Source organism: Acinonyx jubatus, chromosome C1 (assembly GCF_027475565.1).
Source record: "Acinonyx jubatus isolate Ajub_Pintada_27869175 chromosome C1, VMU_Ajub_asm_v1.0, whole genome shotgun sequence".
Classification (NCBI taxonomy): Eukaryota; Metazoa; Chordata; class Mammalia; order Carnivora; family Felidae; genus Acinonyx; species Acinonyx jubatus.
The window spans coordinates 186150853-186173235 of NC_069381.1; the positions used below are offsets into that span (position 1 = coordinate 186150853).

Below are 22383 nucleotides of genomic sequence, written 5' to 3' on the forward strand. Positions count from 1 at the left end.
ATTTGTGTAATTCAAAATGGAATACTATTTTTCTAGTGTATTCTGTTTAGATTTGTATGCTGTTTACAAAATATTATGCTAAAAATTACAATATAAAGGGAGCACTTTTCTTCCAGAGTAGTGGCTTTTGGGTAAAATGGAATGCTTGTTTCTAATGAGTTAAAAAATCTGTACATTACCCTGAACATTTTGAATTATTTGCTAATAATCCTTTAGTATAAGCTTAATTTTTTTCTTTTTTTTTTTTTTTTTTTTAACACTCTCTGTATTCTTTGGTTAGTGTTAAGCACTGGATATCTAACATTAGGTTCTCTAATGCCTTTTCTAATCCTGCCTAATGGGTCTGCCTCATTAATGCTGCCTCTTACTCCTTTTCCCCTCAGCCCCTGCTGGCTCTGCTGGTACTCCTCCCCTTCCTGCTACTTCTGCATCTGCCCCTGCCCCTCTTGTTCCTGCTACTGTCCCTTCCTCCACTGCCCCAGACGCTGCTGCTGGGGGTGCCCAGACCCTTGCTGATGGCTTCACTTCTCCAACTCCCCCTGTTGTTTCTTCCACTCCCCCTACAGGTGAGTATGGCTTGTTCCTTGGCAGGCACATCCAGTCATCTGGCTCTTTTACATGGAACTCTGGCTTTATGACTTCTGTTTGTTTGTGCTCTCTCTCTCTCTCTCTCTCTCTCTCTCTCTCTCTCTCTGTGTGTGTGTGTGTGTGTGTGTGTGTGTGTGTATAAAATCTGCAGAGTAATGGACTAACTAGAAGATGGCATGTGACCACAAGAGTAAAATTTACTGAGGAAATCAGGGTAAAGTTGACATACATTTTTCCAGTAGAGTAACACAAATATACATTTTTTTATTGCTTGAATTTCACTTACTAGAGATTTGTGAATTTAGTATGGAGCCCTCTTCTGTACAGTTTCGAGAAGTTACCATTAGAATTATTGTTACAGATTACGTCTTTAACAAATAGAAAAGTCTATGAAAATAATTCTAAGATATATTTTATAGGTAATATTTAACATATTGAATGTCTCTGTAAGTCTTTTAAAGTAGCACTGTAAACACATAGTAGACAATGGACTTTTTAAGAAATTCAGGCTTACTTAAGTGTTACTTAAAGTTGGCTGGTGTTTTAGTGTTTTAAAACTGCAGCTTAAAATCTGTTTTGATGGGGAAGGGGAAAAGGTTCACTTTCTACAAAATATATTTGCAAAGTTAATAGTGATGCTGGTTAATAAATAAATTCTTTATTATAAAAATGTATGTGTTTGGACATGTATCACCTTAGCTTGCTAAATACTTCATAGAATATATATATTTAGCTCTCCTGCTATAACTAGATGGTTGTGTTAAAGGACACTTAGCTAAAATGGATTTTGGATGGCGTTTTATGGGATAACTTCTATAATAGCACTTTGTAAGAAAAGCTTCCATAGTGTACGAATGTAAACATGGACTGTACTTTGATCTATACACACCTCTGTTAGGCAAGACTGTCTAGTTAAATCTAGGAATCTTACTATACTCCAACATCAATGCATTAAAAAATACATCTTGAAGTTGGTTGTAGGCCCAGAAAGAACAAATCGCTCCCACCCAAGAGCGAACATTTTAGTAATAAAATCATAATTTAATAGCAGGTACTGGTTCAGAGTTTACCCTGAATAAACATTTGTTACATGACTGAATAATTATAGTTTTTCTTAACAAAAATCAAGGTAAATGCCTTAATAACATATCAATATAATCTTTTTAATACAGTTTTTGAATCACCAAGTACTTTTTTCTTTTCTTCTTATTAAGGTATAATTTACATACAGTAAAATTCACCCTTTTTAGCATGTATTTCTGTGACAGATGTACACAGTAATGTCACCACAACTTCAGTCAAGATGTGGAATAATACAGTCATCCTCGAATTTCCTTCATGCTCCCTTTGTGATCAGTCCTTCCCTTTCACTCCTAGCCCCTGGTAACCCTTTGATCTGTGTTTTTTTCGTTCTTTTTTCCCTCTAAAGTTTTGACTTTGTTAGCTTGTCATGTAAATGGGAATATATGGTATGTAGCCTTTTGGGTCCGTTTTTTTGGCACCAGTGCATTTGAGATTTATCCATGTTGCTTCAAGTTTCATTATTTTATTACTGAGTAGCGTTGTATCCTTCGGAGGTACCATAGTTTGTTTATCCCTTGGATTATTTCCATTTTGGGGTTATTATGAATAAATTGCTGTAGGTACACACACACAGACTTGTGTGTGTGTCAGTTTTCAGTTCATTTGGGTAAACACCTAGGGATTAGGATTGTCGGGTTGTATAGTAAGTGAATGTTTAACTTCATAAGAAACTGTCAGATTGTTTTCCAAAGTGGCTAAATCATTTTATACCTCGTTAGACTTCCAGTTGCTCTGCATACTTGTTAGCATTTGCTATTGTCAGTTTGTCTTTAAAAAATTTTTTTTTTAATGTTTGTTTATTTTTGGGAGAGAGAGAGTGCAAGTGGGGAGCGGCAGAGAGAGAGGGAGACACAGAATCTGAAGCAGGTTCCAGGCTCTGCTGTCAGCACAGAGCTGGATGTGGGGCTCGAACCCACAAATCGTGAGACCATGACCTGAGCCGAAGTCAGATGCTGAACTGACTGAGTCACTCAGGCGCCACCCCCCCAAACTGTTTTTAAACTATAGCCATTGTAATAGGTGTACAATAGTTTCTTGTGTGGTTTTGGTTTGCATTTCCCTAATGTCTAATGATGTAGACTATCTTTTCATTTGCTTCTTTGCCATCTGTTTATCTTCTTTGATGAAATGTCTGTTCAAATGTTTTGCTCCCCTCACACACCTTTTGAATAGGGTTGTTTGTTTTCTTACTGAATTCTTTCATTTGTTTTGTTTTGTTTTGTTTTGTTTTGAGAGAGAGTGAGTGTGTAGAAGTGGGAGAGGGGCAAAGGGAAAGAGAGAATCTTAAGCAGGCTCCACGCTCAGCACAGAGCCTAACACAGGACTCAATCTCATGACCCTGGGATCATGACTAGTGCCCAAAATCAAGAGTTGGATGCTCAACCAACTGAGCTACACAGGCACCCCTTGAATTCTTTTTTTTCTGAATAAAAGTCCTTTATCAATTTTATGATTTGGAAATATGTTCTTCCATTTATGACTAACTTTTCATTCTTGTAATGGTATCTTTTAAAGGGGGAGTTCTTCATTTTGATTGAGTCTAGTTCATTGATTTTTTTCTTCTATGAATTGTGCCATACTTTCAAACTTGTTAGCTTATGCAAGGTCATAAAGATTTTGTTCTGTTTTTCCTAAAAGTTTTTAGTTTTAGGTTTTATAGTTAGGTCTGTAAAATTAAACTGTAACTTTGTTTGCTTTTTTAACCCAAGGCAAAATAAATGCTTTATTAATGCTATCAATAGATTGTCTTTTAGTAGTGTTTTTGAATTATTGATGACTTATATGAGATTTTAGACTGGATGTAATCTATAAAATTCATAATGGTGTCAATTATCAGGATGTTTTTAACTTGAAGATCATAGGTCTGTATTAGTTTGTTACAGATTAATTACTAAAATGCCAATAATATATTTGTATCTGATGATTCAAATGATAAAACATACCTTTGAAGTAATAATTTATTAGTATATATGTTTTTACATTTTTTATTGTGGTTATACAGACTTGACAGTAGATTATGTTTAAAAAAAATGTTTTTTTAATTTTTGAGAGAGAGGGACAGAGTGCAGATGGGGGGAGGGGCAGAGAGAGGGAGACCCAGAATGCCAAGCAAGCTCCAGGCTCTGAGCTGTCAGCACAGAGCCTGATGCAGGGCTTGAACTCATGAACTGTGAGATCATGACCTGAGCTGAAGTCGGAGGCTTAACCAACTGAGCTACCCAGGTGCCCCCTGACAGTAGATTATGTTTAAGCTTGAATACTCCAGATTTTTATACAACAGAATTGATTTTTAGGTTTTGATGCTGTTGTATGTAAAATTAAATGATATAGCAGATCTTGAGTACTTTTAAAATATTTTTTATATGAGTTCATATGAAACCAAGTTTGATAAATTTTTGGAGTTCCTGAAGACCAGTTTTAGTCACGTAAATCCTTTTTACAATCATGGATAAGATGAAAAATTGCCAGAAGTGTTTTTCTTTCTTTTCTCCTCTCCCCTCTCTCTTCCTTCCTCCCTGCACTTTCTCCTCCTCTTCCCCTTTTTTATTTTTTGATGTTTGTTTATTATTTTTGAGAGAGAGCGTGAGCAAGGGAGGGGCAGAGAGAGACGGAGACACAGAATCTGAAGTAATCTCCAGGTTGCGAACTGCCAGCACAGAGCCCAGTTCAGGGCTCAAACCCAGAAACCACGAGATCATGACCTGATCCAAAGTCAGACGCTCAACTGAGCCACACAAGTGCTCCTATCCTCTTCCCTTTATCTCTCCTCTCCTTCCCCTTTCATCCCCTCTCACGTCTCCCTTCCCTTCTTCTCTCCTCCTGTTTCCTCCCCTCCTTTCTTGTCTACTGGAGTGGTCTCTTCAGGGTGTTCTAGTGCTTTGTTTGCTCTGTCTGTAATAGTAGGCCTTCAGCTGAATGATGTTAAGTGGAAGTGGAGTCAAGAGAAAATTTAGGAGCTGAATTGCATTAGGGACTTGGATAGATTATGAAAGAATGTCTTTAGTTAGCATTACCTGTTTAAGTATTCTCAGCACAATTGAGTGAAATTGCTAATAAATATGTATAGGTTCAGAGATGGTATTACAAATAAGATATATTTTACTTTTTTGTATCTTAGCTTTATTCATAGTTGTAAATTGCTTAAGCTCTAATTAAGAAATTTATTTATTTATTTTTATTTATTTATTTATTTATTTATTTAGAGGGAGGGGCAGAAAGAGTTGGGGAGAGAGGGAATCCCATGCAGGCTTCTTGCTGTCAGCACAGAGCCCAATGTGATGCAGGGCTCCATCTCACAAACTTTGAGAACATGACCTGAGCTGAAATCAAGAGTCAGATGCTTAACCAGCTGAGCCACCCAGGCACCCCAACCTCTAATTTTAAGGCAAAATAATCTACCTTCGGAAATGGGTTTTTTTTTTTTTATTAAAAATTTTTTTTCAATGTTTATTTATTTTTGAGACAGACAGAGCATGAGTGGGGGTGGGGCAGAGAGAGAGGGAGACACAGAATCTGAAACAGACTCTAGGCTCTGAGCTGTCAGCACAGAGCTGGACACGGGGCTCAGATGCGGGGCTTGAACTCAACTGCGAGATCATGACCTGAGCTGAAGTCAGATGCTCAACCGACTGAGCCACCCAAACACCCCTTTAATTTTTTTTTAATGTTTATTTATTTTTGAGAGAGAGAGAGAGAGACAGAGCACAAGTGGGGGAGGGGCAGAGACAGGGAGACACAGAATCTGAAACAGGCCCCAGGCTCTGGGCTGTCAGCACAGAGCCCTATGTGGGGTTCGAACTCAGGAATGGTGAGATCATGACCTGAGCTGAAGTTGGATGCTTAACCAACTGAGTCACCTAAGTGCCCCATGGAGATTTTTGATTGAATAAAGACGTATTTGATTTGGAATTATGTCACTTGATCTTTTGTGAAGTACTTTGTTTTCCTTTAAATGAATTGGCTTTGCTACCTTAAATTTATTGCTATTGTTATTATTACTATTATTGTTTTGGATAAGACTGTGTGTCAAACGTTTTTTCTTTTTCTTTTCCAAATGTCATTTTTATTTAGTTTTTAGTGGCCATTTTTGAGGGGTGGAGGAGGAAGTAAGCCACAGATTTTAATTGTGATGATTTTGAAACCCTGTCAAATTATTAGTTTAATACAATTATAGTATTAATAATCTGTTTAGACCATAGCGTTTCCAAACCTAGTTTTATTTACCTACTTTCTTGCTTTTGCACTTTCTTTTTTAAAGTTTATTTATTTATTTTGAGAGAGAGCACAAGCTGGGGAGGATCAGAGAGAGAGAGGGAGACACAGAATCCAAAGCAGGCTCCAGACTCTGAGGTGTCAGTGCAGAGCCCGATGTGGGGCTTGAACACACAAACCATAAGATCATGATGTGAGCCGAAGTTGGACACTTAACTGACTGAGCCACCCAGGTGCCCCTCTTGCTTTTGCACTTTGATATGTTAGCTGAGCAATAGCTGTGGCCTTGTATGATGTTTGTCAAATAGCAATTAAGTTAGCTAAGCATTGTTATTTTTAATCATGTTATTAAGATTCAGACAATAAAGCATTTGGTTGTCTGAGATAATTTTCTTTTAATGGCAAATTTATGCTCTATCCCTTTTCCAGGTCATCCTGTTCAGTTCTACAGCATGAATAGACCTGCCTCTCGCCATACTCCCCCAACAATAGGGGGCTCGTTGCCCTATAGACGCCCTCCTTCCATAACTTCACAAACAAGCCTTCAGAATCAGATGAATGGAGGACCTTTTTATAGCCAGAATCCAGGTTAGATTTTCTTTTGCATTTTATAGAATATTTAAAATTTCAATTACAGAAGAAAAGACCTTTAATTACAAATGACTAGCGCATAATAGGTGTTTAGTACTATTTGTTCAATGAATGGAAGAATGACTACAAGGTTGCTAATACTATATCATCCATTTCTTTTTTTTTTTTTTTAATCAGTACACGATTTCCATATAAAGTAGAACTTAATTTTTCCAAACAATCTTTTTGATTGTGCTGGTGATTATTTGCTTTTAAAAATAATACTGTGGTGAACAGTATTTTCTTATTTTATCAGATATCCTTGCTCTACGAATACCAAATAATGAAAATTGACTGTATATGAACATAGTTTATAAGTGGCATAGTAAAGGAGAGATGATATTTTTGAAGCTGTTTTGTGCTAGGCAGTTATACTGTCGTATTCACGTCTCATACCAAACCTATGATGGGAAAGCTAGGACTTGGACAGATTGATCCAGATACTACAGTCAGTCTTTCATCATGCATCATGCATACAGAAAAAAATTAATCTGGCATATATTTAAAGTCATGCAAACATTATTTTTGCTTCTTCCCCAGAGAAGGTAAAAGCAAATACTAGACACTGTGACTATTGTGGACATGGTATATCAACTTACTGCGTTTTTCTGGATTTTTGCCAAGAGGCCAGTAAGTCTGTATATGATCACCTTTAATATTAAGGGACAACCCATTCCATTTTTGATAAGCTCTGAAACCAGTCAACCATGGCTACCTTTTGGTGAAACCTCCTTATTCCTTGGGAGTTATGCAGAAGAAATTTGATCCTCTTTCTAGATAAATGCAGTTTACTTATTTATTTTTAATGTTTATTTATTTTTGAGAGACAGAGAGAACACAAGCCAAGGAGGGGTAGAGAGAGAGGGAGACACAGAACGCGAAGCAGGCTCCAGGCTCTGAGCTGTCAGCACAGAACCCAGTGAGGGGCTTAAACTCGCGAACCGTGAGATCACGACTGGAGCTGAAGTCAGACGCTTAACCTAAGACTGAGCCACCTAGGTGCCCCTTGATAAATGCAGTTTAGAGAATGCCTTTATATATTATCTCACTTGATTCCTCTAATCATGTGTTCATTTTCATCTGTATTTTATAGGTGAAGAAACTGAGGCTGAGGTGATGTCAGGTTAGGATTTGAACTTAGATCGTCTGCCTCTGAGTTCCATGTTCTTTCATACTATCCTACCTAACTTCGGACTTTAAAAAAATCTTCCTCTTACTCTCATAGTCTCTTTTTGGGAGGTAGGGGTTGGAGGTGAGGAGGATCCCACAATGTGATATAAAGTGCTTGAGAGCCTGAGACCTCGTCAGTCTTTTATACAGTTTTATCCTGGGAATAGTGCTCAGTAGCTGTTGGATGTAGAATGAATTCCTGTTCCTTTACTCAAATCCTTTGACTCTTTTGGGTCCCTCTTACAGATTAAATGCCATATTTACACTGTAGTGTGATGACCAACTGCCTGAGCTGAAATATGCTCTTGCTGCTGTCCTTGATTACACTTAATGATTTTTTGCTGTGCCATTCTTTTAAACTCATTTTGAGCTTAATTTTGACAAATCTGCCTATCTTTTTCATACATTCTGATTTTAAATCATGTGTTCCAAACTCATTTTTATACCTAAATGCAGTTTTTATTTTTACACTTTAGTTTGTTAGTAGATATGGCTTATTTCATAGTTGTGTTGAAGGTAAGGTCTCTCTCTGGCCCTCCTTGAAAGTCTAGACAAATACTGCTTATGGCCCATACACCCTTCCCTATGCTCAAGTAGAATTTTGAAAGAGTGGTGTCAGTCTAAAATGGCTGGTTCCCTAATGGAGCTGAGAGATACTTCACTGTTACAGTTGATGACCCATGTGTATATGATATTCAGGAAATAGGTACAAGGATATTTACTTCTTTTTGTGTACATATACACGAATAAAATATCGGTCTTATGAGAACTGTTGGTGGAATTTATTTGAAGGCTATTTGAGCACATACTTAAATGTGTTTTATGTACATATTTCAGTACTTTCTTTGTAAATCTGATTTTAACGAAAGTATGTGTTAAAGCAGAAAAATGCCCTACTCTCAGGAATAATTTTAATGAAAGTATTTTTCACACTCATGGGTATAAAACGAATTGAGATTCTTGAGCCTTCAATATAATGTGTGAGACAATTCATTTATTTATTTTTTTTCTCCTGTATGCCTCTCTTTTAAGTTCTGCCTTTCATCTCTAGGGATTTGGTAACTATTTAAAGAGGGTGACTGCAGCTTTGTTAGTTTATTAATCATGGTGCTTTTTTGAATTAAAATTTATTTTTACTAAATCATGTTCTTTGAAAAGCTTTTCCTTCTTTCTTTTTTTTTTTTTTTGCAAGAATCAATACTTTGCAAACCAGTGTCCTAAGGCTACTAGGTGTTTCTTCTTTTTATTTGCTTTAGAAAATTACGTGTTTTGTATTATTCCCATGGGTCTTACCTTCATCCCTGTTTATTAATATTTAAAATGAAGAAACGTGTGTTGTGCTTTCTCAAGCAGCTAATTCCCTGATTTAACAAAAATGATCCCAGCTGTGTTTTTTATGAGCCTGTTTTTTTACAATCAGAGGCTTAAAATGGATGTGGACTTCTGAAGGGGTGAGCTGACAGGCTGGGATTCATGTGTCTCTAAATTCAATGTGATTTTCTGTGAGATGGAAATCTAGCAGCACTGTTACTGTAGTTGGTTTGAGTTGAAAAGGCAACCAAACGTAGGAATTAAAATATGGAATTATGAGAACTGTTGGTGGAATTTATTTGAAGTGCCAAGTCCTAAGAGTACAATAATTGTTTTGTAATGATCCTAAGGGTACAGTAATTGTTTTCTAATGAGATTATTTCAGAAGCAATTTAATGAAAGGAACACTTTGATCAGGGCATAACTGAAATCCCTTTGGCTCTCATTGTTTCTTAAAAATGTAGTCAAAGAAATAGGAATACCAATGTATCATTCATCTTGTCAGCTGCAAAGAGAGTCACTGAAACAAATAGAGCTAACAAATTAACAGTTTTTATTTTAAATATCAATATGAAGCACTTTGGTGGTAAATAAGTATGTGTGTGTTTGTACATTTACATATACAAACCTCGTTTGGTAAGTGTCTTAGTTTAGGCTGCTATAACAGAGACTGGGTGGTTTATAAACAACAGAAATTTATTTCTCATAGTTTTGGAAGCTGGAAGTCAGAGATCAGGGTGCTAACATGGTCAATTTCTCAAGTTCTCTTCTGGGTTGCACACTGCTATCTTCTTGTATCCTCACATGGTGGAAAAGAGAGGGAGTTCTCTAGGTCTCCTTTGTAAGGACACTAATTCCATTCATGAGGGCTCCACTCTCATGACCTAACTGCCTCCCAAAGTCCCACCTCCTAATACCATCACATTAGGATTTCAACCTATGAACTTAGGGGATACATAAATATTCAATCCATAACATTAAAGAATCAGTAATGTATTTAAGTACCAACACCTTTTTTAATAGATATCCTATATTATACTGCTTATATTTTCTTATAGCAAAGATTAAAAAAAATCTAATTCATAAAGTGGAATGTTGGTTGCAAGAAATGTGACTATATATAGTTTATATGAGGAATTTGTGAATGAGTATTGTGTTTTAAACAGGGAAAATGCCAGGTTTTAACCACTGAATGTTATTAAAAACAACTAAAAAGAAACAATGAAAAAATTATATTGGGTTGGTGATATTGCAGAAGAGAAATCAATAACATATATTCACTAAATGATACTTACCATAAATTTCCAGAAGAATGCAGATGTGGTAGAGCTTTAGTCGAGTATGAATAAAGAGCAGTAGCAAGAAGCTATTTTCAAATCCTTATTTTAGGCAGTCTCTAGTGTTTGTTAGAGAATGCTTACTCTAAGAACGAAAAAGCAAGGGAACAACTGAACGGTGGTATGTATATTCTCAGATGACCAAGTAAGCCAGATAGGCCCTTTACACTGATTATTAATACAAGTTATGTTTTTAAACTGTTAGTTTGCTACTTTCATTTGGCATAACATCTTGTGACTCTTTTGGTTCAAAAGGAATAACAACAATGATCCAGTTCTTTTAACCCTTCTGAGACTACAGAATTGATAATTATTTGGTAACCATATACTCTTCCATCAATAAAGCCTCCTTACTGAGCATCATTAAGTTCACTTTTATGAACTCCTTGCTATTCATGTTTAGAAAATATTTCACTTTTTAAAATGTTTACTTTTGAGAGAGAGAGAGAGAGAGCCAGAGAACGAGTGGGGTAGGGGCAGAGAGAGGGAGACGCAGAATCTGAAGCAGGCTCCAGGTTCTGAGCTGTCAGCACAGAGCCCAGTACAGGGCTCAAATCCACAAACTGCAAGACCATGACCTGAGCTAAAATTGGACGCTTAACTGAGTGAGCCACCCAGGTGCTCAGAAAATATTTCACTCTTAAAATGAATTGTTTAAATCATTTCCCTCACTGCAATGTAAAATATAAGCAGCTAAACCTGAATGGGCTGTCAGATAAATACAACTTCTAAAGGTGGTATTCTTTAATGGTTTTAGTAGTAGTATTGAGGATGTTTGTTTTGTCTGCTTTTCTCAGAGTATTTATAAACCTGTAGAAATAAGATGTAAAATCCTAAGTGATTTTTCAAAAATTTTTTTTATTTTTTAAAGTCCATTTATTTATTTTGAGAGAGAGAGAGAGAGAGAGAGCAAGCAGGGGAGGGGTAGAGAGAGTGGGAGAGAGAGAATCCCAAGCAGGCTCCACACTGTCAGTGCAGAGCCTGACGTGGGGCTGGAACTCAGGAACCATGAGATCATGACCTGAGCAGAAACCAAGAGTTGGATGCTTAACTGACTGAGCCACCCAGGTGCCCCTCAGAACTCTTTGAACTGGATGTTTTAAAACAATAAGCCTCAAAGATTGTGCTACAAAGGATTTTATAAATAACCAGGAAGGTCATGCTTGGAAAGGCTATATATTTCATCAGCACAGACTCATAATGTAAATTTGGTTTGCTTGCAGAGCCTTTTAGTATGTGTGTGTGTGTGTGTGTGTGTGTGAGTGTGTGAGTGTGTGAGTGTTTGTGTGTGTATTTGGTCCAGTCACTTGGTGAGGACATCTTCTCACATTAACATCATTAGTGTATATTGTGAACATAAAATTACTACATTTAGAGACCTTTTGGTGGTTATAGGGAAAGGGTGTTGTCATATGAGGAATCATCTTAGCTAAGTGTGGTGAAAACAAATGTCTACTTACTCGCTGCCCTTCCCTGTTCACAAGATGCCTAGGACTAGACTGAATATTGCAAATAATTCTTCTCATCAGATTCCTGCTTAAATCTCCTAGAATGGTTGATTTTCTATTCAGCTCTAAGAAAGATAAATCTAGTTTAAAGTAGGATTTTCTGGTTCACAAGAGTTCTGGTCAGATAGTAGGGAGGAGGAAGATGGCGGCGTAGGAGGACGCTGGGCTCACGTCCTGCTGATCACTTAGATTCCACCCACACCTGCCTAAATAACCCAGAAAACCGCCAGAAGACTAGCAGAACGGACTCTCCAGAGCCAAGCATAGACGAGAGGCCCACAGAAGAGGGTAGGAAGGGTGGAGAGGTGATGCATGCTACACGGACTGGCAGGAGGGAGCTGGGGCGGTGGAGGGGCAGCCCACCAGGCAAGGCAGAGCCCTCGAGTCTGGCTTGCAAAAGCGGAGGGGCCAGACTGCGTGAGTTCTGACAGCCAGTGGGACTTAACATCTGGAATGTTATAAGTCAATAGCTCTGCTCTGAGAGCGGGAGGGCGAGAGGACGCTGCAAAGGAGAGGTGTTGAGCCCCGGAAGACAGAGCTGAGCTCGGCGGGGAACAAAGACGCTGGCCAGCGCCATCTCCCTCTCCCATCCCCCTGCTGAAATCCCAAAGGGAACCAGTTCCTGGCACTGAACTTGCTTGCACTGTGCAAACACCCAACGCTTCTGTGAATCCATTCCTCCAATGGGTGTGCCTCCCTCCTGGTGCTGCAGGGCCCCTCCTGCAGGGGACCACTGAGGGCAAAGCGAGCTAAGCCTGTCCCTCCCGCCTCTGTGCACCTTGTAGATCCACCCCGGCTAATACACCAGATCCCATCAAAGCAGCACCACATGCCTGGCAGTGTGCAAGTAGCCCAGACAGGGGCCATACCACTCCACAGTGAGTCCTGCCCCTGGGAGAGAGGAAGATAAGGTACACACCAGTCTGACTGTGGCCCCAGCGGTGGGCTGGGGACAGACATTGGGTCTGACTGCGGCCCCTCCCGCCAACACAAGTTACTCCAGACAGCACAGGGGAAGTGCCCTGCAGTTCCACGCCACCCCAGGAACCATCCAACATGATGAAACGGAAGAATTCTCCTCAAAAGAAACTCCAGGAAGTAGTGACAGCTAATGAATTGATCAAAAACGATTTAAGCAATATAGTGGACCATGAATTTAGAATAATAGTCATAAAATTAATCACTGGGCTTGAGAAAAGTATAGAGGACAGCAGAGAATCTATTGCTATGGAGATCAAGGGACTAAGAAATAGTCATGAGGAGCTAAAAAATGCTATAAATGAGGTGCAAAATGGAGGCAACTACAGCTTGGATTGAAGAGGCAGAGGAGAGAATAGGTGAATTAGAAGATAAAATTATGGAAAAAGAGGAAGCTGAGAAAAAGCTAAAAAAATCCAGGAGTATGAGGGGAGAATTAGAAAACTAAGTGATGCAATCAAATGAAACAATATCCGTATAATAGGAATTCCAGAAGATGAAGAGAGAGAGAAAGGGGCTGAAGGTGTACTTGAACAAATCATAGCTGAGAACTTCCCTGATCTGGGGAAGGAAAAAGGTATTGAAATCCAAGAGGCACAGAGAGCTCCCTTCAGACGTAACTTGAATCGATCTTCTGCACGACATATCATAGTGAAACTGGCAAAATACAAGGATAAAGAGAAAATTCTGAAAGCAGCTAGGGATAAACACGCTCTAACATATAAAGGGAGACTGGTAAGACTAGTGGCAGACCTATCTACTGAAACTTGGCAGGCCAGAAAGGAATGGCAGGAAATCTTCAATGTGATGAACAGAAAAAATATGCAGCAAATAATCCTTTATCCAACAAGTCTGTCATTCAGAATAGAAGGAGAGATAAAGCTGAAGGAATTCATCACCACTAAACCAGCTCTACAAGAGATCCTATGGGGGATTCTGTGAGTGAAATGTTGCAAGGACCACAAAGTACCAGAGACATCACTACAAGCATGAAACCTACAGACATCACAATGACTCTAAACCCATATCTTTCAATAATAACACTGAATATAAATGGACCAAATGCTCTAACCAAAAGACATAGGGTATCAGAATGGATAAAAAAAAAAAAACAAGACCCATCTATTTGCTGTCTACAAGAGACTCATTTTAGACCTGAGGACACCTTCAGATTGAAAGTGAGGGGATGGAGAACTATCTATCATGCTACTAGAAGTCAAAAGAAAGCTGGAGTAGCCATACTTATATCAGACAAAGTAGACTTTAAATTAAAGGTTGTAACAAGAGATGAAGAAGGGCATTATTTAATAATTACAGGGTCTATCAGGAAGAGCTAACGATTATAAATGTCTATGTGCTGAATACGGGAGCCCCCAAATATATAAAACAATCACAAACATAAGCAACCTTATCGATAAGAATGTGGTAATTGCAGGGGACTCTAAATACTCCACTTACAGTAATGGATAGATCATTTAGACACAGGATCAATAAAGAAACAAGGGCCCTGAATGATACATTGGACCAGATGGACTTGACAGATATATTTATAACTCTGCATCCCAAAGCAACAGAATATACTTTTTTCTCGAGTGCACATGGAACATTCTCCAAGATAGATCACATACTGGGTCACAAAACAGCCCTTCATAAGTGTAAAAGAATTGAGATCATACCATGCATACTTTCAGACCACAATACTGTGAAACTTGAAATCAACCACAGGAAAAAGTCTGGAAAACCTCCAAAAGCATGGAGGTTAAAGAACACCCTACTAAAGAATGAATGGGTCAACCAGGCAATTAGAGAAGAAATTAAAAAATACATGGAAACAAATGAAAATGAAAATATAACAATCCAAATGCTTTGGGATGCAGCGAAGGCAGTCCTGAGAGGAAAATGCATTGCAATCCAGGCCTATCTCAAGAAACAAGAAAAATCCAAAATATAAAATCTAATAGCACACCTAAAGGAAATAGAAGCAGAACAGCAAAGACACCCCAAACCCAGCAGAAGAAGAGAAATAATAAAGATCAGAGCAGAAATAAACAATATAGAATCTTAAAAAAAACTGTAGAGCAGATCAATGAAACCAAGAGTTGGTTTTTGGAAAAATAAACAAAATTGATAAACCTCTAGCCAGGCTTCTCAAAAAGAAAAGGGAGAGGACCCAAATAGATAAAATCATGAATGAAAATGGAATTATTACAACCAATCCCTCAGAAATACAAGCAATTACCAGGAAATACTATGAAAAATTATATGCCAACAAACTGGACAACCTGGAGGAAATGGACAAATTCCTAAGTGCCCACACACTTCCAAAACTCAAACAGGAAGAAATGGAAAACTTGAACAGACCCATAACCAGTGAAGAAATTGAATCAGTTATCAAAATCTCCCAACAAATAGAGTCCAGGACCAGATGGCTTCCCAGGGGAATTCTACCAGACATTTAAAGCAGAGATAATACCTATCCTTCTCAAGCTGTTCCAAAAAATAGAAAGGGAAGGAAAACTTCCAGACTCATTCTATGAAGCCAACATTACTTTGATTCCTAAACCAGACAGAGACCCAGCAAAAAAAGAGAACTACAGGCCAATATCCCTGATGAATATGGATGCAAAAATTCTCAATAAGATACTAGCAAATTGAATTCAACAGCATATAAAAAGAATTATTCACCATGATCAAGTGGGATTCATTCTTGGGCTGCAGGGCTGGTTCAGCATTCGCAAATCAGTCAATGTGATACATCACGTTAATAAAAGAAAAGATAAGAACCATATGATCCTGTCAGTCGATGCAGAAAAAGCATTTGACAAAATTCAGCATCCTTTCTTAATAAAAACCGTCGAGAAAGTCGGGATAGAAGGAACATACTTAAACATCATAAAAGCCACTTATAAAAAGCCCACAGCTAATATCATCCTCAATGGGGAAAAACTGAGAGCTTTCCCCCTGAGGTCAGGAACACGACAGGGATGTCCACTCTCACCACTAATGTTTAACATAGTGTTGGGAGTGCTAGCATCAGCAATCAGACAACAAAAGGAAATCAAAGGCATCAAAATTGGCAAAGATGAAGTCAAGCTTTCACTTTTTGCAGATGACATGATATTATACATGGAAAACCCAATAGACTCCACCAAAAGTCTGCTAGAACTGATACATGAATTCAGCAAAGTCGCAGGATACAAAATCAATGTACGTACAGAAGTCAGTTGCATTCTTACATACTAATAATGAAGCAACAGAAGACAAATATAGAAACTGATCCCATTCACAGTTGCACCCAGAAGCATAAAATACCTAGGAATAAGCCTAACCAAGGATGTAAAAGATCTGTATGCTGAAAACTATAGAAAGCTTATGAAGGAAATTGAAGAAGATATAAAGAAATGGAAAAACATTCCATGCTCATGGATTAGAAGAAATACTGTTAAAATGTCAATACTACCCAAAGCAATCTACACATTCAATGCAATCCCAATCAACATTGCACCAGCATTCTTCTTGAAGCTAGAACAAGCAATCCTAAAATTTGTATGGAACCACAAAAGACCCCAAATAGCCAAAGTAATTTTGAAGAAGAAGACCAAAGCAGCAGGCATCACAATCCCAGACTTTAGCCTCTACTACAAAGCTGTAATCATCAAGACAGCATGGTATTGGCACAAAAACAGACACATCGACCAATGGAATAGAATAGAAACCCTAGAATTAGACCCATAAAAGTATGGCCAACTAATCTTTGACAAAGCAGGAAAGAATATCCAATGGAAAAAAGACAGTCTCTTTAACAAATGGTGCTGGGAGAACTGGACAGCAACATGCAGATGGATGAAACTAGACCACTTTCTTAACACCATTCACAAAAATAAACTCGAAATGGATAAAGGACCTGAATGTGAGACAGGAAACCGTCAAAACCCTAGAGGAGAAAGCAGGAGAAAACCTCTCTGACCTCAGCTGCAGCACTTTCTTACTTGACACATCCCCAAAGGCAAAGGAATAAAAGCAAAAATGAACTATTGGGACCCCATGAAGATAAAAAGCTTCTGCACAGCAAAGGAAACAAACAAGAAAACTAAAAGGCAACCAACAGAATGGGAAAAGATATTTGCAAATGACATATGGGACAAAGGGCTAGTATTCAAAATCTATGAAGAACTCACCAAACTCCACACCCGAGAAACAATCCAGTGAAGAAATGGGCAGAAGACATGAATAGACACCTGTCTAAAGAAGACATCCAGATGGCCAACAGGCACATGAGAAGATGCTCAACGTCGCTCCTCGTCAGGGAAATACAATTCAAAACCACACTCAGATACCACCTCACTCCAGTTAGAAGGGCTAAAATGAACAAATCAGGAGACTAGAGATGCTGGCGAGGATGTGGAGAAACGGGAACCCTCTTGCACTGTTGGTGGGAATGCAAACTGGTGCAGCTGCTCCAGAAAACAGTGTGGAGGTTCCTCAAAAAGTTAAAAATAGATCTACCCTATGACCCAGCAGTAGCACTGCTAGGAATTTACCTAAGGGATACAGGAGTGCTGATGCATAGGGGCACTTGTACCCCAATGTTTATAGCAGCACTCTCAACAATAGCCAAATGATCGAAAGAGCCTAAATGTCCATCAACTGATGAATAGACAAAGAAATTGTGGTTTGTATGTACAATGGAATGCTACTTGGCAATGAGAAAGGGTGAAATATGGCCTTTTGTAGCAACGTGGATGGAACTGGAGAGTGTTATGCTAAGTGAAATAAGTCATACAGAGAAAGACAGATACCATATGTTTTCACTCTTATGTGGATCCTGAGAAACTTAACAGAAGACCATGGGGGAGGGGAGGGAAAAAAAAAGGTTAGAGAATGAGGGAGCCAAAACATAAGAGACTTAAAAACTAAGAACAAATTGAGGGTTGATGGAGGGGGGTGGGAGGGTGATGGGTATTGAGTAGGGCACCTGTTGGGATGAGCACTGGGTGTTATATGGAAACCAGTTTGACAATAAATTTCATATTAAAAAAAAAAGAGTTCTGGTCAGATGAATTCTTAATTTGGTCCAGAAAGAAAATGCTGTGGTATCTGAATTAATTTAGACCATCACCTAAAAAGTTTTCCCTGGGGTGGGGGGTAGCATTTGGGGTGGCCTTTGTAAACTCCATTTGGAACTGAATTTTTTTTTTTTGACATGGATGGGCTTTGAAAAAAATCTAACTTGTTTTGCTGTAAAGTAATTCTGTTTTAGAAAGATTTGGGATTGGTTTTTACCTGGGGTGCGGTCAGTGGACTTCTTAAAACCAATATGGTTTCAGATTTTCACTTTCAGAACTAGCAAAAAAATAAATACTCATCTTAAAAAATAATAAACTCTACTTACAAAAGCAGTGTTCTGAGTTAAACACCTAATCATTCTTGTTTAGTACCAGAAGTTCATTTTTTTTTTTTCAATTTGGATGAGAAACAATATCTGAAGTGGGAAATTTCCTGCTTTTCTGTTCTAGGAGAGGTTGGGACTGGTGCTAACAGAAGAGGAACATTTCATCTTATTTGATATGAACATATACCTGATTTCTAGTTTTCTAGAAGTGGCAGTTGCTGCCTGCTGTTCTGCTGTCTTTCTCTTTTATCAGCTTTGTTTGTCTCTGCTATTTCTATGTTCATTATGTCATCTTCTCCTAAGTTTGGAAACATAGGGTATTGTGACCATATCAAATTGTTCCAAGTCTTTGCAAGTGGGAGGCATACAACTTAAGGGTTTACTATCAAGAAGTATGACTTAAGGGAAAAAATTCAACAGGGACTATTCAACAGGTGTCTTTTATAAAAAGAAAAGGTACCCATTTCTAGGGTTATTCTGCTCTGTCCCTTATATCTAGATATTCTTCAGGATTAATAACTTAGCTCTTGTCTGCATTATATATGTTCCTTAGTTACCCAGAAGTACCAAGTGGCACTTTTTTCACACTAAGTTCTCTCCTTTTCTTTTGTTTATGCAGCCTTTATTATTATTATTATTTTTTTGTGTGCCAGGTCCTGCATTAGGTTCTCTGCGTGCATTAGTTTTTTGATTTTTTTAATCTTTGCAGTCATTCTGTAAAGTAAACCACTCTTTTTCATTACATTTATGGATTAGGCTCAGAGAAGTTTTTACTTGGTGTTCCAACAACAAGGAAATGGTAAATCAGATATTTGACGTTGAATGACTTTAAAGTCCAGTCTCTTTCCACTAAGCAATCTTTCACCTAAGGTACTTCTCTATTTCATATCCAAACACTTTACTTTTCCAGGTTTGTATGTTCTCCCTGGGCCATTTTATGCTAGTCATATAGAAACATGTCCAGTCCTGTGAACTGGTCATGCTGTTTTATACCTCTAAGCCTTTGCCCGTCACTTGGTTTTCAGCTTCCTTTGATTCTCATTCTTGTCTGTGTATTGAACTCCTTTTTCTTCTAGTGCCTGTTCAGAGGTAATTTCTACGTGGCCTTCCTTACCACTACCCCATCCTGTACCCCCACCACCGTCACACTGCACCATCACTACTGCTGCCTCTTGCATAAACATTGTTGGGTTAAGGTTATTATTTTGTTTTATATTCCCAATTACAATGTGATCTCTTTGAGGGTAGTGACTCTTACTCATCTTCTTAGTTGTATTGGTCTTAACTGTAATTTGGAGTTAATAAAGGTGTTCTCTTTTTATAAAAAGATGTATACCATACTTAATACCCCTTCTGAAGGAAACTATAACTGTAGAATTAATCTTGGGCAATTGTTGGGCATGTATCTGGTTTATTTATATACGTTAAACGTTTGTTGAATGCTGACTAGTGCTAGGCGCTGTACCAGTGTTTGAGATAGAAGGAAAGACACCTTGGGTGGAGAGAATGATTTGAATGAGGCCAGTGTTTTTTTTTGTATGAGTTGGGATTATGAAAAATTATAATGACTCAGACCTGTTAGAATGGTTTTGATACTCGTCTCCTAGCAAAGTGCTTACTGCTTACTAGAAAGTCAGTAAATATTTGTTTAGTTAATGAATGAAGAACTACTTACTTTGTTAATGAAGCAATGAAAAGTATAAATTTAGGATGTTGGGATGTGATGTTTTTTTTTTCTTGTATTGATGAACATTAAACTTGTAACCTTTAAAATCCTGAAAAACAAATTATTCATGATAATCTGAAGATATTCTTTCTTTGAGAAGACATGTTAGCGATATGACCAGATCAGTTTGACATTACATGTTAGAGTAGATCTGTATATAATAAATGCTTCCTGTTGCAAGTTTTGAAACATTCTTAAAACTCCCCCTAATACTTTGTATTTTTTGTGTTAATGTATTATCCCTTAAAAGAGGATCTTTAAGATAGCTTATAAAATATTTGTACATAGTGGTTTCCCTCCTTATATGTTTGTTTTATTGTATTATCCTTTCCTTTTAATGTAACTTGCCCTTACCCCTGATCCTCCACACCTTTTTTGTTTTTGCAGTATCTCTTGCTCCTCCTCCTCCCTCCATCCTACAGGTAACTCCTCAGTTACCTTTAATGGGATTTGTGGCCCGAGTCCAAGAAAATAGTAAGTTTATGTCTTCTTTATGCTGTAGATCAGATTATAGGCATAAAATGTCATTTATATATGATTGGCTGAATAGTCATTCATATCGCTAATACTTCAAATATTTGAATATTATTGAACAAGTCACTGTGTGAGCAGCTAGTGTGAATGATAAAATAAGATGAAGTTCTCTACTTTCAGGTAACTTAAATCTGGTAGTGAAGATAACACAAAAGTAAAATAAAGCACATATAAGAACAAAAACCATTTCTAACCAAGGAGATGCTCTTTAGTCAGATATCGCATCTTTTTCTCTGAGTTGCTCAAGCAAGTAGTAGCCTAGTTTTCTGTCACTGGAGGTATAGGGTGTTATGGCCGGCTTGAGAATCTTCCCCAGTCTTGGGATTCTAGGTGTAAAAATGGCCATGCCATGGTAGGTCTCGGGGAAGCAAAATTATCAGTCTGTCTCCCAGGAGACCTCATAGGTAGGTCTCGGGGAAGCAAAATTATCAGTCTGTCTCCCAGGAGACCTCATAGATTGGCAGTGAATTTACACTGGCCTGTGGTCTCGTGTTGAGCAATGCAGGATCAAATAACTAATATTATTGACACATTCAGTCTTCTCCTAGGGAAGCATTAAGGAAGCTCAGGAGACTGATGTCTACAAAGCAGGAGGCCTATATCAATATTCAGTGAGGAATTGCTGGTAAAGAGACCAATGAACATAGTCTGTATGATAGGTGAATTCTCTTTTTGTCAGCAGTCTACACAAGGAGCCCACATCACAATCGTAAGGTTGTATGATGGGCATGGAATCTGAATGAGAGGCATTACATTAATGAAAGTTTTAATGCCATCAGTATGAAGGAGCCCAATGTATGCATGTCATAACAGGGATGGTCTCACCAGTGGGGTAGAAATACTGGCACTCTGTTGCTTAGGACTCCTACTTCTTTGGAAATGGGCATTGCCAATTCTAGAATGTAAGCTCTTACGAGAGCAGGAATTTTTGGTTGTTCTGTTGGCTGGCCGTTTCCCCAGCACTTAGAGAAGCATCTGACACAGTCCTGGTATTTTTTGTTTTTGTTTTTGTTTTTTTGTGCTTCTATAGCTAACTAAATGCCCCCCTTTTATGAACACATTTCTTTGTTGTATTTTAACTGGCTATAATCCAGTCTTACTTGCCTGAGGGCTCAGTATCTCTTTCAGGTGCCTTGGCACCTCTGTTTGCTAGCTTCTGAAAATAGTCTGTTTAACTTCTGTTTATTGGAAGGTAAACCATGAGCAGCTCCAATGTTTATCATAGTGTGATTGCTTTTTGGAATAGTCTTTTCTTTCTTTCAATAGTAATATACATTTCTCACCTAAAAATGTATAAAAATAAGAAAACTTTGTATATGAGGTGAGCTGTGGCTGATTTTACAGACATAGCAGGACTTCTACATTCAAATGAATGTTGTTTTTTTCAAAACATTCACCTTGGAAAGATACACACCTGTCTTTGGAATTATCTTCATAGTTTTCAGGTATATTATTTTGAAAATACTCTGTGGTTAGCAGATACTTACTTAGTCTGTAATAAGATTGATGTTTGGAAACAGTCTGGAATTATTTGGAACCAGGTATCCTGGGCTAATTAGTGCAGCTATGATTCTATTATTCTTCTTAAAATCCTTCTATGGCACCCCATTACTCTTTGGATAGAATTCAAACTGTTGAAGGCCCTTCCTGCTTAATCCTCTTCAGCTTCCTCATGCCTCTTCCTGCTGAACTTTGGCTAGTTCTTTGAAGAGTTCCTACTTTATCTTTTTTTTTTTTTTCTCCCCTTTACATCCGACATGAAATATCCACCCTCACTCCATCCTACCCTCTGGCCATTAACTCTTACTTATCCTTCAGATTCAGGAAGCCTTTCCTGACCCATGTAAGAGTTTTGGTCTATTCCTCTGTTTTCCATAATGACTTAAAGCACTTACCACACTTGATTATATAAGT

At 38.0% G+C, this 22383-nt stretch overlaps 2 protein-coding genes across 51 annotated transcripts in view; one reads left to right on the forward strand and one right to left on the reverse strand.

The window, feature by feature from the left end:
* The window catches only part of ABI2 (abl interactor 2), a 121079-nt gene that overhangs the window by 83118 nt on the left and 15578 nt on the right, over positions 1-22383 (forward strand). For 12 of the 50 annotated variants that reach the window (XM_053215640.1, XM_053215614.1, XM_053215612.1 and 9 more), the window contains 4 exons: positions 384-566; positions 6313-6471; positions 7607-7636; positions 20323-20409. In XM_053215640.1, coding sequence (XP_053071615.1) covers positions 384-566; positions 6313-6471; positions 7607-7636; positions 20323-20409 — 459 coding nt within the window. The remainder of the gene's footprint in view (positions 1-383; positions 567-6312; positions 6472-7606; positions 7637-20322; positions 20410-22383) is intronic. The other 38 variants (XM_053215651.1, XM_053215630.1, XM_053215633.1 and 35 more) reach the window with 5 other exon arrangements.
* The window catches only part of RAPH1 (Ras association (RalGDS/AF-6) and pleckstrin homology domains 1), a 153861-nt gene that overhangs the window by 11848 nt on the left and 119630 nt on the right, over positions 1-22383 (reverse strand). The window lies entirely within an intron of this gene.